The sequence below is a fragment of the Octopus bimaculoides genome, chromosome 7 (assembly GCF_046866305.1).
Source record: "Octopus bimaculoides isolate indiv1 chromosome 7, ASM4686630v1, whole genome shotgun sequence".
In the NCBI taxonomy this organism is placed as follows: domain Eukaryota; kingdom Metazoa; phylum Mollusca; class Cephalopoda; order Octopoda; family Octopodidae; genus Octopus; species Octopus bimaculoides.
In genome coordinates, this window is record NC_142934.1 from 3,453,072 (window position 1) to 3,472,896 (window position 19,825).

The following is a 19,825-nucleotide window of genomic DNA, read 5'->3' on the forward strand; positions in this document are numbered from 1 at the left end:
CAGTTTATGTTCCTAACACTAGCTGAATGATAACTAAGTTATTTTACTAAATTCTTTGTTATATTTAAAATTAATTGAAAGAAACACTGAGCATCTTAACAGAAATACAGTAACGAAAGGGTTAAAATATCCCAACCTTTTAATCCAAATGACAATATATTTCTAATAATTATCTGGAATGAAAATAAAAACAAAAAGAAAAAAGAAAAAAAAAGCAATAGGAGACAGCAAATACTTGTTTCTTTTTTTTATTGTATTTTTCTTTTTCTTTTTTTTTTACATTTGCAGCTATTCAAACCAAGTATGCTGATTGGAAGGAGTTTTTGGTTAAGCGGCTTACTGGTGCGAGAACACTCCCAAGTAACTTTTATAATCTGGTAATGATTGTTCATTATTTGACACAGCGGTAAATGATGCATGTCATGGTATCACAGCATTGACCAGGCTATCAGATGTTATACATCACTAGTCACAATGCGCTTTGCATTGTTTTAGCTTTCAGATGATGCCACCCTCCTGGCTAGGTGAGCAAGCCAGCATTCTCCCCAACTGGAAGGCTGTCCCACCACGTGGTTACCCATATACAGCTGAGCAGATTGGAGGAACGTGAAATGAAGTATCTTGCTCAAGAAAAGAACACAACATGCTGCCTATTCCAGGAATTGAACCCACAATCTAGCAACCATGAGTGCAACACCCTAACCACATGGCCATCTGCCTTTTACAAATAATGCATATCTTGATATATTTGCTGGTGGCAAAGGAAAATTGGTTTTTAAAAAGCTAAATAACTTTTAAAAGTGTTTCTCTGATGTAATTTTTGTATCTTAAAGAAGAAAAATATATTTTATAGCTTGGCTGTGTGGTTAAGAAGTTTGCTTTGCAACCATGTGGTTTCAGGTTCAGTCCCACTGTGTAGCATCTTAGGCACAGTGTCTTCTACTATAGCCCCTGGTTGACCAATGCCTTATGACTAAACTTGGTAAACGAAAATGTGTGGAAGCCTGTTGCGTGTGTATGTCAGTGTTTGTCTCCTATACATCACTTGACAACCACTGTTGGTTTGTTTACATTCCCGTAACTTAGCAGTTTGGCAAAAGAGACTCAATAGAATATGTAACAGACTTAAAGATAATTACTGTGGGTTGATGTATTTGGCTAAAAAATTTTAAGATGGTACCTCAGCCTGGCTGCAGTCCACTGACTGAAACGAAAGCTAAAAAGATCAGATGTTGCAAGGAAAGTTTAGCCTTGTGGTGACGGATTTTCTAAACTATTTAGTAAAAGTGTTTGATTGGAGTTGGAGAGAATGGATGTATTGTTTACGGCATTACTGCCCAATTTTTTTCTTTAATTTATAACCAAAAGTCATTTTTTTTTATACAACTTTATCTGATGCTAAATATATAAAAAAATTTTATTACAGTATTTGAGAAGCATTCCAGTCTTGATGACTAACTAAAGACATCTCAGGTAAATACAGGTGTTGCAGAAATATGATGGATTATCCTTCTGGCCCTAAAAAAAAAGGGACCATGGGCACTAATGGGTTAATGTAGTTATTGCAACATGTTGTGTGATGTGGTCAGTATTGTTGTCCTCAATGTTGCTAATGTATACCACAAGGCTTTGGTGGTGGGCACAACAGGAGTGCTGAGAAACAACAATTGTTATGCTCTGACTGCAACTTAGCACTCCCACCCTTTTTACAAAAAGCACCAAACCCTTCTTTACGGATGTTGTTGATTGTAACTATCAATTAATCGACTGTTCATTGGAATGGTTCTTTGCATCAGAAACTCGGAATAAAATTTCCAGGTTTTTGTATATTTTCATTTTTAATTTCTAAAAATGTCGGTCTTGATATTCTATTTTCAATTGTCTCTTTACAGGTGTTAGATTCTCTAAATGATCACAAGTTTAAAAGGGGAATGCATGTGGAAGTAGTGAACAAGATGTGCGTTTCATCTATGCGGGTTGCCACAATTGATGAAATTGTCGGTGGGCGTTTGAAATTACAGTATGAAGGGGTAAGTTTCAATCTCCTTTCACAGTATTGATGAGCTTTTCATTATGATTAGTAATGCCTATAGAGATACTCTGTAAATTGCATTATAGAAACATTAACGAGTGCCTTATGTAGGCACAATTCTAATTCAGCTTATATCACATGTTGTACATAAACAGATAAAAGAGACTGAAGAGGTGTGGAAACAAATAATTTAGCAGATGAGAAATTATCTGGATGGAAAAAAAAAGCATCATTTCAGAATTTAAACTATGAGATTACATGAGAGGGGAATCTAGTGTCTTAGTACCATTTCTTCCTGTGAAGGTAATGTAATGAATATAATAATAATAATAATAAAGGGTAATAAGGGAGACAGGGAGCAAGTGACAGCATTAACATAGAGAGGAAAAAAGAAATTTTAATGATGGTATGTGTATTTTGAAGTGTGTGGTAACCATAGCTCTTTACACATCACTTAAGGATTGCATTGATAATTTGTAAAATAAATTATTAAATATATTTTTTAATTGAAGTGCAATTATTATTCTCATAACTTTTAATAAAATAATTTATTAAAATAACTGAGGAATTAGATGAAAAATATAAAAAGCGAATGATGTAAGAATTTGTGGTGAATGCAGGGTGATGTTTTCTTGGTTGGTTTTACTTCACAATTCCATGGTTTTGGTTTGATCCTACAGCATGGCACATTGGGCAAATGTCTTGTGCCATAGCCCCAAGTTGACTCTTGCTGTGTGGAAAACTGTATAGAAGCCTACTGTGTGTGTATGTGCGCAACAAATTCTATCTGACTTATCCAGGTATGATAGAGAAGTGGCTGTTAAAATGATAATGAGGCAATCAAAAGGCAGAATTGTTATTGCATCAGGCAAATTGCTTTGCAGGATTTCATCTGTCCTTACATTCTGAGTTCAAATTTTACCTAGGGGTCAATAAAATAAGTACCAGTTGAGCACTCTTAAAATTGCTGATATTGTGTGTATGTGTGTGTATCTTTCACTGTAAAGATCAGTGAAAAACTGGTACCCTTCAATTAAAATCTACCAATTTACAGTTGCAGATTCTATCTTGTCACATTCATCAATTGTATTGAGTGAGACTGTTGTTTATAGATTGTAGTAAATCCATTGAAAGGTTTGTCATCTTTGTTGGATGACATCAGCTCAGTGAAAAAATGTCATACTTGTAGTTGAAGGCACTTGTAGCAGAAGAGATGCCTGTGGAATATCAGGTGGTTTAGGTTTTATTGAACAAAAGAAAACACGATAGGACTGAGATGAATGGTTATATGTTGTGCTCTAGAATAGATTTTTATTCATGCTTATTTATCCATGTCTGAGCTGTAGAATGTGTAAAACATTGTAATATAAATTTGTTAAAAATTTGTAACTCTGGAAATCATTTAGCATATGAATGTGTAATCATTTAGCATATGAATGTGTAATTTTCTGTTTCAGAAAATGATCAATTTAAAAAAAAAATGTATTTCTCATATTGTCTAATATTTGTATGGCAGTGTTTATGGGGTTAAACCCCCATTAATTGTGTTGTTTTTTTACTCTTAAAACTATTTCTGATTAATTTCAAAAATAATTTTAAGAGCTACATTTATTTTTATCTTCAGTTGATTATTTTCCCTGTAGAGACAGCCACTTATGCAGATGTCCTTTTGTATATTTACAAATTATATTTCCCATTCTACTTATTATTATTGGTAGACAAATTGTAATGAAAAACCAAATTTCAACTCTTTGTTGTTTCCACCATTGTTATCTTTGAATGGCTGGAACCAACAGAGGAGCCTTAAATTGTAGGCATTATTCTGACAAATTATTGCTTTCTAAATTTATTTTGGATTATTAAAAGACAAATTGTAATTCCTATTCTTTTGCATCATCTGAAACACTTAGCCATTCTGGTCGCTCTCTTCCAATTTTCTGTTAATTAAATCCTTTAATTAGGTTGCTCAAAAGAATCTGAAATTAAGCTTTTTACTTTCTGACGTTTGGATTATTTTCAATGATTTATTAATGTGGTGCTCAAAGGAATATAGGAAAATCCGTTTTGCAATGGATTCTGAAAGTGAAGATGCATGGCCTAGTGGTTAGAATGTTGCACTCATGATCACAAGACTGTGGTTCAATCCCTGGGCCAGGTGGTGCATTGTGTTCTTGAGCAGAACTCTTCCTTTTACTTTGCTCAAGTCCACTGAACTGTAAATGAGTAACCCTCCTACATCCTGTCCAGGAGGGGAATGTCATGATCTGAGTCACTTTATGTGCCATGGGAACTAGGTAAGTGGCCCTCTGAGTCCTTGGACTCCGCACAGTTCTTGGTTTTAGATTCTGACCAAGATTTTCCTCAGCAAAGTTTTATTGAAGCATTACACTTTCTTCAAGATGTGTTTTTGGTGTTGTTTATTGTTGAGATTTTCTTTGATTTCTGCTGTTTAGTTGTGGTTTTTCCCTTTACTTTCCATTTCATTTGGAATCAAGTTCCTCTCTGGTCGTACCCTTTCTTTAACTGGTACCATTCATAAGGCACAGTCAATTACATCAACCCCACTATTTAATTTATTGATCTTAGACATCTGAGTCTAAGTAGGCTTCAGCATGGTTTCAACTCTGAACATTTTTAGGTTCTAAAGTGAAATGTGAATCTAGTAATACATTAAAATTTTGCAATATTTCTTGAGTATCTCTTCATTGGTTTTTCTGTGTCTGCAAGTCATAGCAATAACATTTATTGTTCAAAATGATAGCTTCCATTGCTTTTCTGTAAGTAGATTCATTTAGTGCCAGTGGATCATCATCATCATCATCATCATCATCATCATCATCGTTTAACGTCCGCTTTCCATGCTAGCATGGGTTGGACGATTTGACTGAGGACTGGTGAAACCGGATGGCAACACCAGGCTCCAATCTAAATTTGGCAGAGTTTCTATCATTCAAAGATACTGACTTCATTTGGATACTATCATTGCAATTCTAATGTGTGTATCTCCATATACTTTGTTGTTGTCGTTGCTTATTTCCAAATCAACCTTGATTGTTCAAGTGTTTCGGTTATAACTATTCTTTCTAGAATTCCATTATACAATATGTTGTGTGTCTCTTTTTTTCAAAATGGTTATATGTGGTTTGGTTCTGTCATTGGATTGTCAAGATCCTTAATTTTTGAACTTTGAAAGTGCAGATATTTGAGTTTTGTTGTACTTCCAAGGGAGAATTGGTGTTTTTGCTGTTTTTGGTATGTTGACATAAACTGATGAGACTGATCCTAAATAGGTACCCACAGACATTGCTGTATGGTTACAAGTTTGTTTCACAACTGTATTGTATTGGGTTCAATACTACTGGGTGGAACTTTTGGGTAAATATCTTTTAGAGTGGAACTGGGTGGGTGGAAACTGTGGTAGTCCACACTTTGTGTGTGTGTGTGTATATATGTTTTACTGATGTATTGACAAAGGACATAAACATCAGAAAGAAACTCAACAGCTATTGACCCTTCCTGGTCCCGTTTGCTGTCAGAAATGAGGTGAAGCAACGGCTGGAAGGGTTGGAAACCTGTTAGGGTTAGGGTTAGGGTTATTCTTTCACAATTTGTAATATCAAAACTAAACCAAAGGAAACTCTTAAAGCCAGCATTTGTTATATTGAAAGACACCTCTGACAATTAGGGGTGTGCTCATGTGCATGCACACACGCACATATTGAGGGTTAGATTCATGTGGTTTTAGGTTTTTGTCTCCCTTTTCTCTTCTAAATATCCAAATAATATGATGGATTGTAGCAACTTTTGGAAAATGTTAAAGCTACTTATAAAATCGTCTGATTCTTAATTCCCTTCATATCTAAGAAGTTGTAATTTCCTGCTTTTGATAACTTTATCTCTTATGTACAAGATGTCTTTATTGTTGCTGGTTAGAGTTTCGCAATTATAATTCAGTGAGTTTCATTATCATTCAATGTCCGTTTTTCCTTGCTGATGCAGCGAGTCACAGGGCTGTGTTGTGCTTAAATGTAAAATTTGGTTTGGTTTCTATGCCTTGATGCCTTTTTCCCATACTAACCACTTTGCAGTCTGTACTGGGTATTTTTCATTCTTCTTTTCATGCCACTGGCTCTGCTAAGTTCACCTTGTAACAAAGAGTTTCTCAATCAAAATCGAAAGTAATATTAAGCTTTAAGGTTTTCATCTTGAAATATTACATGGAATAGCAGTTCTCTGAGTTCTCTGACTGGGATATTTCATTTCAGTGTAAATTTCTGAGACTTAAGTGAAATCAGTTTTGCTTTATTTAGTTTTTATATTTTGGTACATAGTTATTTCTTGCCATAGAATATCCATAGCAATGCCATTTGTTGCCAAAGTACAGTCACACTCTTTCTTGCCATTAGTATATTCATAGTGTTTTGGTTAATTATGGTCTGAAGGTTCCTTTTTTTAGTATCACTAGTGGAGACAATGGCCCCTTTGCATGATGTTTGTTTCACTATAGCTATTGTGACCCATCAGTACGGAGGATCTTGTTTTCCTGAACCGTTTCTTGTTTTTCTACTTTTTAGTTGGTGCTGACTTTTGGTAATATTCTAAGAGCTGACTGGAAATGTCATATTATGGTCTTCATATCTACTTTCAAGGTGGTTGTCTCTACTGCAGTCTAGTTAGCTTGCTTAGGTGTATTCACCAGCTGCTATTTTCCTCTCAGGATGAGACTAACGAGTTTTGGTGTCATTTCAAATCCCCACTTATCCATCCGGTTGGTTGGTCGCAACAAGTTGGACACAAGCTTACTGCCAGTGCTGGTAAGTTCCACATTATTCACTTCCGTTCTGTGTTTGCAAAATATATGATGTTACTCAATGTTACTTAATGTCAAGGAGGGGAAGAGGGTGTGGTGGCTGGCAGCAAAGAAGGGAAATGTGACACCAACATCAGAGAGGTGGTCATGTCCTCAGCAAGACTTAAAGGGCCTTTTGAGTGTATTGAGTATATTTTATCATGGCACCATCACTAGTGAGGTCAGTTTATACCTTACAAGACAAAAGAGTTTCTCATTAGACAATTTTACCTCTGCTCTTTCAGGGCTGTCTGACTAATAGAGAGTTAGTGAGAGGGTGATTGCAGAAAATGAAAGGGAGAAGTGAGAGTGTAGGAAGGAGGAGGCAGTGAAATGTAGTAACAAATGTGGAAGTGTTGGGGGGAAATAGGAGAGACAATGTTAGAAGTTGTAATAGAAGAATTACTGTAGAGAGAGAGAGAGACACAATAATAGCAACTACATGTTTGATGGTGAGAGAGAGAGAGAGGAAGGGGGGTATGTGTGGAATAGGAACAGAAAAGGTTAATGGTGAGTGTGATGGATGTCAATAGTAAGTCACCTAGGGGAGAGGGAGTGGTGGTTGGCAGTTTCAGAAAGGTGTGTGATGGAGGATTAACTATTTTTATCTTAAGTTTTCCTCAGCCTCCAATTTCACTCACTTTAGGTGCCCTTCACTTCTTTATACAACTGTCATCCTCCATACAGTACATCCTCCCTGGCTTTGCTCTAGCCCTCATCCTAACAGAGCAGATGCAGCTGCCAATTAATCTATCCAGTTGTCATCATAATGATTAGTAATTTGGCACTCAAATGCACCCTCCGCCTCCACTTATGCCTCAATGACAACTTGGGACCAGTAAAGCTCCCTTCATCTCACAATGAAGGTGACTTTGCCCAATTTTTCCTGCAAGTAATTACCTTTAAATACTCTTTAAGTATAGTGATAACGAGGACCCTTGTTTTTGAGGGCAGTAATTCTGAATGGGAATCAATACCAGGAAGAAAGGGTAGGGCGGAGGAGTTCTCTGCAGTCCTGTCACAAGCAGATGCTAATGCACCCAGTACACTCTGTTGAGTGGTTGATGAGAGGAAGGTCAAGAAAACAGGTCGAGGATTGAATGGACTCTGCAAGCCAGTTGCCTAGGCAGGTTATGATCCTAAATAAGAACTGATGCAGGGCAGGTGAGATTCGGGCCACAGATATGGTCAGTTTGAATGCTAGAAAGTTTAAAAGAGGTTTTAAAGCTACACATTTAAGAAGCGTTTTTCAATTTTGCCCACAGCAAATATGAAAGTCTTTGAATCTATTTTAATCTGGTTGCATTATTACAGTTCAGAAAAAAAAAATTCTTTTTCAGAATACAAGGCCGATTGTGCTGTGAAGCTTTCAACACAGAACTATGACAGTAATGATGCCACACCGTATATGTTTCGTAAAGTAAGTGGCTTTTACTGAAATTCTTTATTTATAACTTGGGTTTTATTTTGAATTTTAATATCTGTGTGTGTGTGTGTGTGTGTGCTCGCGCAAGCCTGGAAAAGTGGATGTTAAATAACGATGCTCATTTACACTTGATATCTAGGCAAGGGTATGTGTGTGTGTGTGAGGAGCTTCTTTCAGTTTCTGTCTACCAAATTGAGTCATGAAATTTCGGTTGATCTGGGGCTATAGTAGATGACTCTTACCCAAGGTACCATGCAGTGGGATTGAACCTAAGGCCACATAGTTTAGGAGCAAGCTTCTCAACCACACTTGTACCTGTTGTCATCATCATTTAACCTGTCTCTCATGCTGTCAGAATATAATTGTCACTGTATTTTTTTTTTTTTTTTCTAGGAAAAAGACCCTCCTGCTCTTTCCAATTCCAAGCTTTCATTTGAAGTTGGTATGAAGTTAGAAGCTATTGACCCCCTAAATCTGTCAGCCATTTGTGTGGCTTCGGTTAATAAGGTAATTGATTTCTTTCATTGGTTAATCATCAGAATGTTGTTGATCAAATAACATTGGTGTTCCTTTGTTTCCCTTTTAATATATTTGTTACTTTTGGGATGCTTTGTGTGTTTTTTGCTGATGGATTTAATATTAGCTAACTTAGTTGAGTGATTTGAAAGGGTTCCTGATATAAAAAGAAAATGTGGAGCATGGCAATAGGGATGTAGGAGAGATAGAAGTTTTGGGAAACCATTCTTAAGACTAGCTATGAGTGAAAGAATAGCCTGACAAATTGGTGTTATTGTAAATTGAATTGATGGCCGTGATACCTCCCCACCTAGAGGTTCCAGACTGGTGATGCAAAGTCCATCTTGCTCACCATATCAACCTCCTGGAAGCTGTTCAGAAACGTGCAACCAGACAAACACCCACTGTCAGGCATCTACCATACCCTAAACATCTTGCTTCCCATGGATACAGTAAAGCTCTGACGACTGTAGAACTGGAATTCTTTCCAAAAACGCAGAGGGAAATAAAGTAATGACTTAGTCTTTCTGCAAAGTTGCAAACAAGCTGAAAGTATTCCATTCCTTAAATAATAATTCTAAACTGTACTTGAAAGTTTTGTTTCGTACTTGGTTTGATATTATGTTAAATAAAATACTGGAAGAAAATTCTAGAACCGAATTGAACTTCAAAAATATTTCATAACACTTTCTCAATGTGTTTTGTCTAAAGTTAGAAATTTTCTTCTATTTAGAGATTGGACATAAATAGTTTCTTCATATTCTTATTTTTTTAAAGCTGTTGCACATTTTTTTTTTTTTTTTACCCTTTTGCATTCCCTCCATTAAATATCTTTACTGTATTTAACATTTTTGCTGTAGGTCTTAAAAAATAATTATTTAATGATTGGCATTGATGGCTCCCTTGCACAAAATGGCTCGGATTGGTTTTGTTATCATATAACATCTCCTTGCATTTTCCCTGTCAGTTTTTGTGAAGTAAACAATTTAGAGCTGACCCCACCTCGAGGTAAGTATTTAGTTTGTTTTCGAATATGGTTGACTTTAGGTTGTTTAAAATTAATTATTACAAATGCCAGTAGTGAAAGTACGTTTAGTTCTGTTTGTAACTAATCACTAAACTCTAATATTAAGCTATTGGTGCTGATTCCTTGTAAACAGCATTGGTGATGGTGCCATGCAAAAAGCACTTGGTACACTCTGTAATTTGGTTGGCATTAGGAAGGGCATCCAGCTGTAGAAACCAAGCCAAAACAGATGATGGAACCTGGGGTGGCTCCTGGTCTTGTCAAACCATCCAACTCATGCCAGCATGGAAAGCAGAAGTTAAATGATGATGATGAATGATGAGGCAACAATTTAGATTCCATGATTTGTTTGTTCTCGTGGTCTTATAAATAATAACTTTTTGAAATACACTTTGGATTACTTTATAACTTATTTTATCAGTAAATGTTGGGAAGAAAAAAATCCATCTATACTGATGTCACCCCTAGGAAGTTGTCCTAAGTCCCTTGTCTTCCTACTTATTTTGTATTCTTGTTACAAATTATTGTGAAAGCAGAGAACTTGATGGAGAGCCAAACTTAATATGGTTCCATTGCTGAGATTAAATCCCTTCACAAAGTAAAGAATAGAATAGACAATATCATTTCATCCCAGCACTTGCTAATCGCAAACCAAGTTGCTGTGTTCTAAGATATGGCTGCCAGATTTTATTGCTTCAGTTTAATTTTAATATTTTTAGGAAATGTCTTTTTTGGCACTGTTGCCATTTCATAGTTCTTGTAAACAAAATATAATATTCTCTTATCTTATCCACTTGTTGGCGTTTGTAAACACCAAGGTCAAGTACAAAGGTAACGAGATAAACAGAATGTAATTATTATAGGAGAACAAAGACATGTGAAATTTTTAGAAGCAAAGTGGAAAGTTGTGTTGTTTTTGGCACTAGCGCCGAAAAGCAGCAAAATTTCTTCAACTAGAAATGAACAGAATGGGTGATTTCACCCTTTAATATTTAAACGGGCCATACCTGGACCAAATGTTCTCCTAATTATATGTTCAAACCAGCCAGATTCAGACTCCCACACCTACCACACAATGTTACTGCTAAAAGGAATAATCATATAATCAAAATCTCAAAGCTATGAGATAATGCATGATAATTCAAGACAATGTAAATAAACAAGCACATTACATTTGACTGAGTACAGTTCTATATTTAAGAGATGAGGAATTATTTACATTTGATGGATATTTGTCCTCATCTTGTTTGTTGTAAACACAATGTTTCGGCTGATATACGCTCCAGCCTTCACCAGGTGTCTTGGGGAAATTTCGAACCTGGGTTCTCATTCCTAAGGTATTTTTTGACATCATTATTATTATTCAGGTCACTGCCTGGAATCGAACTCAGAATCTTGGGGTTAATGGCCTGTGCTCTTAACCACTATGTCATATGCCCGCAGGCTACTAACCCCAAGATTCCGAGTTCGATTCTTGGCAGTGACCTGAATAATGATAATAATAACATTGAAAAATACCTTAGGAACGAGAACCCAGGTTCGAAATTTCCCCAACACACCTGATGAAGGCTGGAGGGTATATCAGCTGAGATGTTAACAACAAACAAGATGAGGACGAATATCTGTCAAATGTAAATAATTTGACTGAGTAATCTGAATTCTAATTGGCTGTTTGACATAGCTCTTGGTTTTAGATATCAGGGTAAAGTTATGGAATGAATATATAATGGACTCATAATCCAGAGGTTATCAATTAGAAGCACTGATATTATTAGGATGTCATTTTGGCATATTTCTAAATTGGCACAGAAGAGATAATTCTTCATTTTCCTATGTGACATGCTCACAATGGAAAAGACTGTTCTACTGTTACACCTATTTTCTTATAGTTTATGTAAGTCAGGTGAATGTCAAAAATGCTTATCCTATGTTTTGTCTTTTAATATTCAGGATATAAAAGCCAATTCCAGTGGTTTGAATATCTCAAGGAAACCAGTTCTGTTGCTGCACCAGTAAGATTGTTTGATAAAGTAAGTCAATTGCTCTTTTACTTGTTTCAGTCATTTGGCTGCAGCCATGCTGGAGCACCGCCTAATTGCATAATATTTGTAGACTTTTCTGGATTGGAAGGATGGCAAGATTTATTATCGACATTCTCACCTTCTTGTACCTCGAGGGTTTTCTCTGGCACCTCATCACTATCATTTTATCATCCCAGCTACTCCCACCCACCCTTATATAATCCTTTCTACTATAGGCACAAGGCCTGAAATTTGAGGGGAGGTGGGTTAGTCGATTACATTCACCCAATACGTAACCAGTACTTATTTCATCGATCCCGAAAGGATGAAAGGCAAAGTTGACCTCAGCGGAATTTGAACTCAGAACGTAGTGGCAGATGGAATACTGCTAAGCATTTCGCTAGGTGTGCTAACACTACTGCCAACCCACCCTTATATAATGTCACATATCTTCTCCATAGCAAGACACCTGTGTTTGCCCCTTGTCTATCATACTTTCAATTCTCAATACCTGGCATAAGGTCACTTACCCTTCTCCAATGCTCATCCCTGTTTAGTTGAGAGACCTGCAAAAACTGGCATGTGATACCATGATTCACGTTATAACAGCTTAGGCTGAAGATCCTCAAAGATCGTTTGAAGTGTAGGATAGTCTCTTGGGTTCGAGAAAGACGGTTCGGCAACCTCTTGCTGAACAACTTTCACAGACAATTTGTTTATAGCAATCAAATGTTTGTGCTGCACACTAGCTCTCCCCTTCCCTCTGTCAAATTGACATTACCTGTACAGGTGTGTGGTGTGCCTCATGTTGAATGTCAGAGTGATTGCAAAGCAATAGGGACATATTACCTTGCAGGCCATAGGGAAGTATTACCTTGCTTGGAAAAAGGTAGTGTAGGCAACAGGAAGGGCATCCAGCTGTAGAAACTCTCAACAAATTCCTGTCTGATCCAAATGTGGAAAAGTGGATGATAAATCATCGTGAATATTCTCTTATTCAAAAAGCTAAAAATTTCTCACATTTTCTGTTTTGTATCTGTTAAACAGGAAATTCCAAAACACAAATTTAAAGCTGGTATGAAACTAGAAGCTGTTGATCTTATGGAACCAAGGTTAGTCATTTTTTTTATTACCTTCACATTAGATCTTGGACACTCTCGAGTCTCAGGAAACATCCAGGGCTGTTTTGTTTGTTTGTTTTTTTTTTTTTTCTTTATTAGAAATGTCAAATCTTGATTTTCTAACCGTTACAATTGGGAAGATTTTTGTTTTTTAAATTCTATCCAATTTTCATTGAAAGTTTGTGTAGCTCAGTGGTCTCAACTGTTTTTTTACCTATAGGGCCCCTTTCATTTCCATTTTACTCTACGGGACCTCCCTAGCCATTCATTGTATATAAAAAAAAACATCTTACTGTATTTTTATAAGTGAATATTAGGAATTGTATAAAAAAAAGATATTTTGTATATTGTGGCAATCTAACCAACTTAGAGTACATAAATTTTAACAATAAAAATCTTATGTGGGACCCCGGTTGAGAATCACTGTTTTAGAGCAAAGTGATTTTATTTCTATATTTGTCTTTACAGAAAGAGAAATAAATCCCATAAGTGTAGAAATATTTTGTAATATTAATTAGATGTTAAACTGTTGTTTAAATTCTCTAATTATTTGTGTTTTTATTTTGTGTCTAGCTTGATCTGTGTTGGCACCGTTGGCCGTGTGGTAGGACGTCTCCTTCGAATCCATTTTGATGGTTGGGAGAATGAATATGACCAATGGGTCGATTGTGAATCCCCTGATCTTTATCCTGTTGGATGGTGTGAAATTGTTTCTTATCCAATTGAGGGACCAAGGATTAAAGGTTATTTTGTTTTTTGTTTTCTATTTCTGTTTGTTGAAATATTGCTTTAACACTTTCAACAGATTAATTACCCTGTGTGCATAAGCGAAAGCAGGATATTGTAATCACTCGTCTTTGTTTGTCTGTGTGTTTGCAAAATTATTGGAGAATGGTTGAATGGATTTTCTTCATATTTGGCAGAAATACTCTTTGGGTGAGTGGCTCGAAATGATGAACATTTGGTTTGATTATCTTTAACAAAAAAAAAAAAAAAATCTTTTTTTTAAATCAAGCTTAGAAATTTCCCAATAAGCAGGTGGTCATATTTTGTTCACTTTCTTTTTCATATGAATCGACCCTCGTCTGCATGTGCATAGATCATGGTGCACCTATAGGTGTATAGACAATTGTGCGTATGTTCATAAATACATGCATAGATATGCAACTCTGTGCGTGTGCGTACACTGAGGGATTTGTTTATTAACGAGTTTGTTTCTTAATTTCACCAGAGTGATATTTAAAAAAAAACATGAGTAAGCAATGCATTGTAAGGCACACTATAATTTTCAGAAAAATTTATCTGTGTGCTGGGATGTGTTGCTGCCTCTCCAATACATTTTCTTTTCATTTTCTATAACATTGTTAAGCCACAGGCATGGCTATGTGGTTAAGAAATTCATTCTGTAGCCATTTAGGTTGTGACAGTTTAGGAAACCACAGGTTGACCGATACCTTGTGAGTAAAATGTGGACAATAGAAACTACAGGAAGCCCATTGTATATAAACATCACCACCTTTAACATCACTATCATCCACCACCACCACCATCGTCATTATCATCACTAATAGCCATGGCTGAATGTTAAATTGACAAACTATTTCCTGTAAGAAATGAACTGTGTTTAAATGAATACTTCTGTCTGTGGATGTAGGGTATCTGGAGGGGGAATCCAAATTGTGCTGTCAATTTTAAGCCAAAGGCTTTCCAATTCCCTATTTAACTTCACAGAGGCCATCTGCATGCCAAAGCTCATGTTTTGTGATAAATATGACCAGACTCAACCTACACGAGTCATGTCATGATGCTTCTCCCGATCAGATGTGCCTCTGTTGCTCACCGATCCTTTTTTTCATGTAGTGTTTGGTGACTTTGAGGCCTGTAAAAATATTGAAAAGAGCTGCTGGTTTCCCTGGGAGTAATAAGTGAGAAATAGAAAAAGGAAGGTTTCAGGACTTGGATTTTGTTCAATTTAATTTGGATGTTTACCGTGAAGGAAATTCACACAATGTTTTATTTTTCCCTTTTCTTTTTCTCAGAAACTTCAGCAACCACATTATCTGCATCCATGGCTAATCGAAAAAGAAGGGGCAAAACACAAGTTTACAAAGGTCCAAGGAAAAGTAAGTTTTATTCGTTCTTTCTTTGAAAAACTGCAGATTTTGTCTTTGTTTCCTTCCTTTTGCTGTCGACCACAAAAAGGATTTTGTTCAGTTCATGTCCATTTTGCTATTGAGCATACGAGTTGGACAGCGATGGAGTTGGGGGCAGGTTTTTACAACTGGGTGCCTTTCCTGTTGCCAATCTTTAACCGGTAGAGATGGACTATATGTAATCTGAACCTTCCCCCCCCCCTTATTTATTAATTTTTTTTACGGAATCCCACGTTTTAGGCTATGGAGATTCCGATTTTGAAAAATTTCACCCCCCACCCCCACCAAGTAGGCTATTTACATGCTAGAAATAACAGCCAAATCTCACAAAACTAGTGTTAGGGTTAGGTTTAGGGTTAGGGTTAGGGTCAGGGTTAGGGTTTGAGTTAGGGTTAGATTTACCCTTTGGATCTATATAAAAACCGGGCGGGGGGGATCGAAATTTTGAAATTGAGATTTTTGAAAATTTTTTTCCAGAATCGGATTCTCCATGGTCTGAAACATAGGATTCCGTAAAAAAAACAAAATTTAAAAGTGGGGGTATACCCAGATTACATATACTCCATCTCCACCCTTTAACCTTTTCTTTAGTAAAGGATTTCTTATTCCACAGGGTTTTGAAAGGGCAGAGCAATCAGTCAATAATGTTTACAAGGAATACAAACACTTCACTGTTTTATTGAAGCAAAGTTGTGGAATATCAACATCTGTGCTTACACACACGCACGCACACACACACACACATACGTGCACACACAAACATGTATTGTGTTCATCATTTAATATCAACATTTCCTTGCTTGTATGGCTCAGACAAAAATCCTTTGAAGTAGAATTTTCTACAGCCAGAGGTTATTCCTGATGCCAAACCTACACATTTTTTTAAAATAGAAATTTACTATTTTCACTGTAACTGCTGACCGTGTAGCAAGACATTGAACCATTGGAAGAATGACAAAACACCTCCAAGTTATCTTTAATCATTTATTCTTTATTTCTTTTTGTTTTGAAATTTAATTTTTTTTTATTTCTTTAGAAAGAAAGTCTAAATTAAGTACTCGACCTCTTAACCAAAACGGCTCAGAGAACTTGAACTCTTGCCCACCCCATGTACAGCTGACTTCAGAAGCAGTTGCAGCAGCATTACCTCCTTTATTGGACAAAAGCAATACTGACTCCTTCCTTGAAACTGGTTGCTTAAGCACAAAAGGTACTTCAAGTTTGCCATCTTTAACATTCCATATCTTTTTTAGTCAAAATTACTTTTCATTTGAAGTTAGAATAATTACCATATTTAATGGTATATAAAAGGCACTTTATTTACAAAATCATCATCGTCGTCGTTTAATGTCCGTTTTCCAAGCTGGCATGGGTTGGACGGTTCGACTGAGGGCTAGCAAGCCAGAAGGCTGCACCAGGCTCCAATCCGATCTGGCAGTTTCTACAGATGGATGTACATCCTAACACCAACCACTCCAAGAGTGTAGTGGGTGCTTTTTACATGCCACTGGCACAAGGGCCAGTCAGGTGGTACTGGTATCAACCACACTCGAATGGTGCTTTTTACATGCCAAAGTTTAAAAACCATCTCCCTGGGTCCTATATGCAAAGTTGAGCCTTCCATAAGCGTTAATGTGCTCAAAACTTATTACTTTGAATATGTGTTGCTGAAATTGGGAAGCAGAAATGGATCGACTTTTATTGTTGGTTAAAATTAATATTAGTCTAATTGTATTCCTTTCAACTGAAGTTTGTTTTAGTTTTTGCTTGTTAATTTTTGACATTTTAAAAATTATATGTCATCATTGTCATCATCATCCAAACTTTAAATGATGATGATGATGATGACAATGACACGGACTGTATGCAGGCAGGCATAGAAACTAAACCAAAATAGACCAAGATGACTCTAAATTTGTGATGGTATCTTTTTAATGTTTGTGTCATCGTATGTCCTGGGTTCTGCAGATAAACTTTGTAAATTGTTAAACTATAACAGGAATGTCATAACTGATTAAAAAAAAAAAAATCTGGAGTTCTTTTTCTTTTCTTTTTATTGTTTCCATTTTCTTTTGTCCAGTTTTAAATCCTGAACCTGAAACTGAGCACAAAGAGAGCTCAGCCTCAGATGCACCCCCTGTATTGAGTCCTCATGCACCCAGCTCGGATTTTCACTCCTCATCTTTTCAAGTCCAAGATCATTCACAAAGCATTGTTTCATCTGTACCTTCTGAGGCCAATATAGGTAAATCAACATCTCTTAACGACTTTACTTGAGACAAATTAGCCCTTCAGCATTTAAACTGGCCACACCTGTCCAAAATATTCTACTTGTTTTATATTTAAACCAGCCAGATCTGCCCCCCCCCCCACCTCCCTCAAAGTCATTCTGAAAATAAATAAGCGTTACACTTGACTGAATGGATGTGAATGCTAAAGGATTAAGCAGAAAAAATATAAAGATGTCAAGAGTGTTAGTAATGGTGACTCGTTAAACCAACTTTTGAACCTCCCATTGTGTAGCATCAAATATTGATCTGATATTAAACGGTCGTTTTTGCCATCATTCCTTGTGACAGTTCAATAAAGATCACTACAACTGTTCCGTGTATTGTTTGCGTAGTTTTACTAAGCAGGAAAAACAAAACAAAAAAAATCCTCTTCTGCCGAATAACATCCAGTTGTTTTTGAAAATAAGGTCTGAAGACGATCTCTCATTGCAACTGGATTCTTTGAACTTGCTGAATTGGTTTTTCTTTTTATATCATTCCAGGGCATTGATGGAGAAAGAAGTTTTATGAGCTCAACCCAAGATTAAATTGTTAATACAACTAGTATGAAATTCGGATCTTCCAATAACAAGGTTCATGAAATGATTTTACAACTGAAACCACCACAACTCCTCTTTCTCTTCCTCCTCCTCCTCCTTTCTCTCTTCTCAACACAGCCATCGTTCACAACATTTGAGCAGAACTTGATGTTACATTTACATGTCTTCTTGCAACTCACTCAACTCCAAAGAACTTCCTTTCAATTACCATATCATTTACTGCCAAATTTTGTGTTTTTTTTTTCTTTATTAAAAAAACTGTTCATTTTTCCACATTCACTATTATTACCTCAAACAGACACTTAATTACTCTCGTTATCTTTTCTTCTCAACTCTATTTTACAGTAGTTTTTTCCCTAATTAATACATTTATCTATCATTGCTTTTCCGTCTCTATTTTTTGCTGTACTGTTTTGAAAATAAATCCAGACTTAGTCACATTACATGTATACAAGGCGGCAATTCTTTGTGAACTGGTTTGATGTCTGATATCATAGAAAGATCTTATACAATTTTAAAAATGGTTTGACTGGCCAAATCTCCATGCCACCTTACTTCATTATTGCACTCAGTTAACTGGAAAATTTTTAACATTTTCCTTTCATTCCTTCATATTGTATTTCAGTCCAATATTATAATTTCAAAACAATTTCATTAAACTGAAACAGCTTTGTACATAAGTAGCATTAAGCACGATAAACTGTTATTTATCTCTTACATTTGTATTTATTACTTTTGCTTCTCTCTGTCCTTTTGTTGAGAAATAAGAAAATGATTTCTATTCTTGATATTCATTGACCCTTTTGGTACCAATCCACCAGAAACTGTCTTTGGTTCTTTGATACAAATCACATCTTAAAATGATCTCAAAATCTCTCAAGATTTCATTCTAATTTGTTCCAAACACCAACTTAATAATGGCAAAGTTATTTCACTAAATTCTTCATCATTTCGAAAATTAAGTGAAACAAAACAGACGTGTTTCAACAGAAATTTGGTAACAAAAGGGTTAAGCAAAAGGCTTTGATTTGTGACAAATTTCAAATGTTTTATTTTATTCAGTTTTGTAATTAAATTGATGGTAATTTGTTTAATTTAATTAAGAATGAGATGGTTTCTATATATATATATATATATAGATAAAAAAAAAAATAAAAAAAATTTAAAAAAAATTCACAGGAGAAATATTCTGGAAATTCCAAAGGAATTTGGAATGAGAAAATAGTTGTCCTGCAAATGGCACCTGTGCTGGTGGCATGTAAAAGCAGCCATTATGTTCTCAGAGTGGTTGGCGTTAGGAGGAGCATCCAGCTGTTGAAACCATGCCAAAATACTGGAGTCTGCTGCAGCCTTCCAGCTTACTAGTCTTGGTCAAACTGTCTAACCCATGCCAGCATGGACAACAGATGTGAACTAATGGTGATGATGATGATGATGATGATTTTCAATGAGATTTAAAGTTTAAAAAAGTTTCTTGACTTTAATTGTATCTAGCTTAGTGAATGAAATCTTGGCAACCAATCACATCTAAAGTAACAGTGTACCACAGTATTAACCAGACTATTAGATGTTATACATCGCTGGTCACAGTGCACTTTGCATTGTTTCAACTTTTGAATGCTGCCACTTCGCTAGCTTGGCAAATAAAGCCAACATTCCTCCCTGATCAGAAGACTATTCCATTGTAGAGTGACCTGTTTACAGCTTAGTGGACTGGAGTAACATGAAATGAAGTGTTTTGCTCAAGAACACAACACACTGCCCAGTCCAGGAATTGAACTTGTGATTTAGCAGTCATGAGTGCAACACCCTAACCACTTGGCCACGTTAGGTTTTTCAACCTCTCTCCA

The 19,825-nt window shown here is 36.0% G+C and overlaps 1 protein-coding gene across 3 annotated transcripts in view; it reads left to right on the forward strand.

Moving 5' to 3' along the window:
• The window catches only part of LOC106871586 (MBT domain-containing protein 1), a 37,522-nt gene extending 18,830 nt beyond the window's left edge, over nt 1–18,692 (forward strand). For all 3 annotated transcript variants that reach the window (XM_089354602.1, XM_089354601.1, XM_089354603.1), the window contains 13 exons: nt 289–377; nt 1,893–2,030; nt 6,750–6,846; nt 8,222–8,301; nt 8,701–8,814; nt 9,684–9,831; nt 11,801–11,880; nt 12,919–12,983; nt 13,566–13,735; nt 15,032–15,115; nt 16,182–16,355; nt 17,226–17,390; nt 17,919–18,692. In XM_089354602.1, coding sequence (XP_089210728.1) covers nt 289–377; nt 1,893–2,030; nt 6,750–6,846; nt 8,222–8,301; nt 8,701–8,814; nt 9,684–9,831; nt 11,801–11,880; nt 12,919–12,983; nt 13,566–13,735; nt 15,032–15,115; nt 16,182–16,355; nt 17,226–17,390; nt 17,919–17,926 — 1,412 coding nt within the window. In that variant the 3' untranslated portion in view covers nt 17,927–18,692. The remainder of the gene's footprint in view (nt 1–288; nt 378–1,892; nt 2,031–6,749; nt 6,847–8,221; nt 8,302–8,700; nt 8,815–9,683; nt 9,832–11,800; nt 11,881–12,918; nt 12,984–13,565; nt 13,736–15,031; nt 15,116–16,181; nt 16,356–17,225; nt 17,391–17,918) is intronic.
• The last annotated feature ends 1,133 nt before the right edge of the window (nt 18,693–19,825 follow it).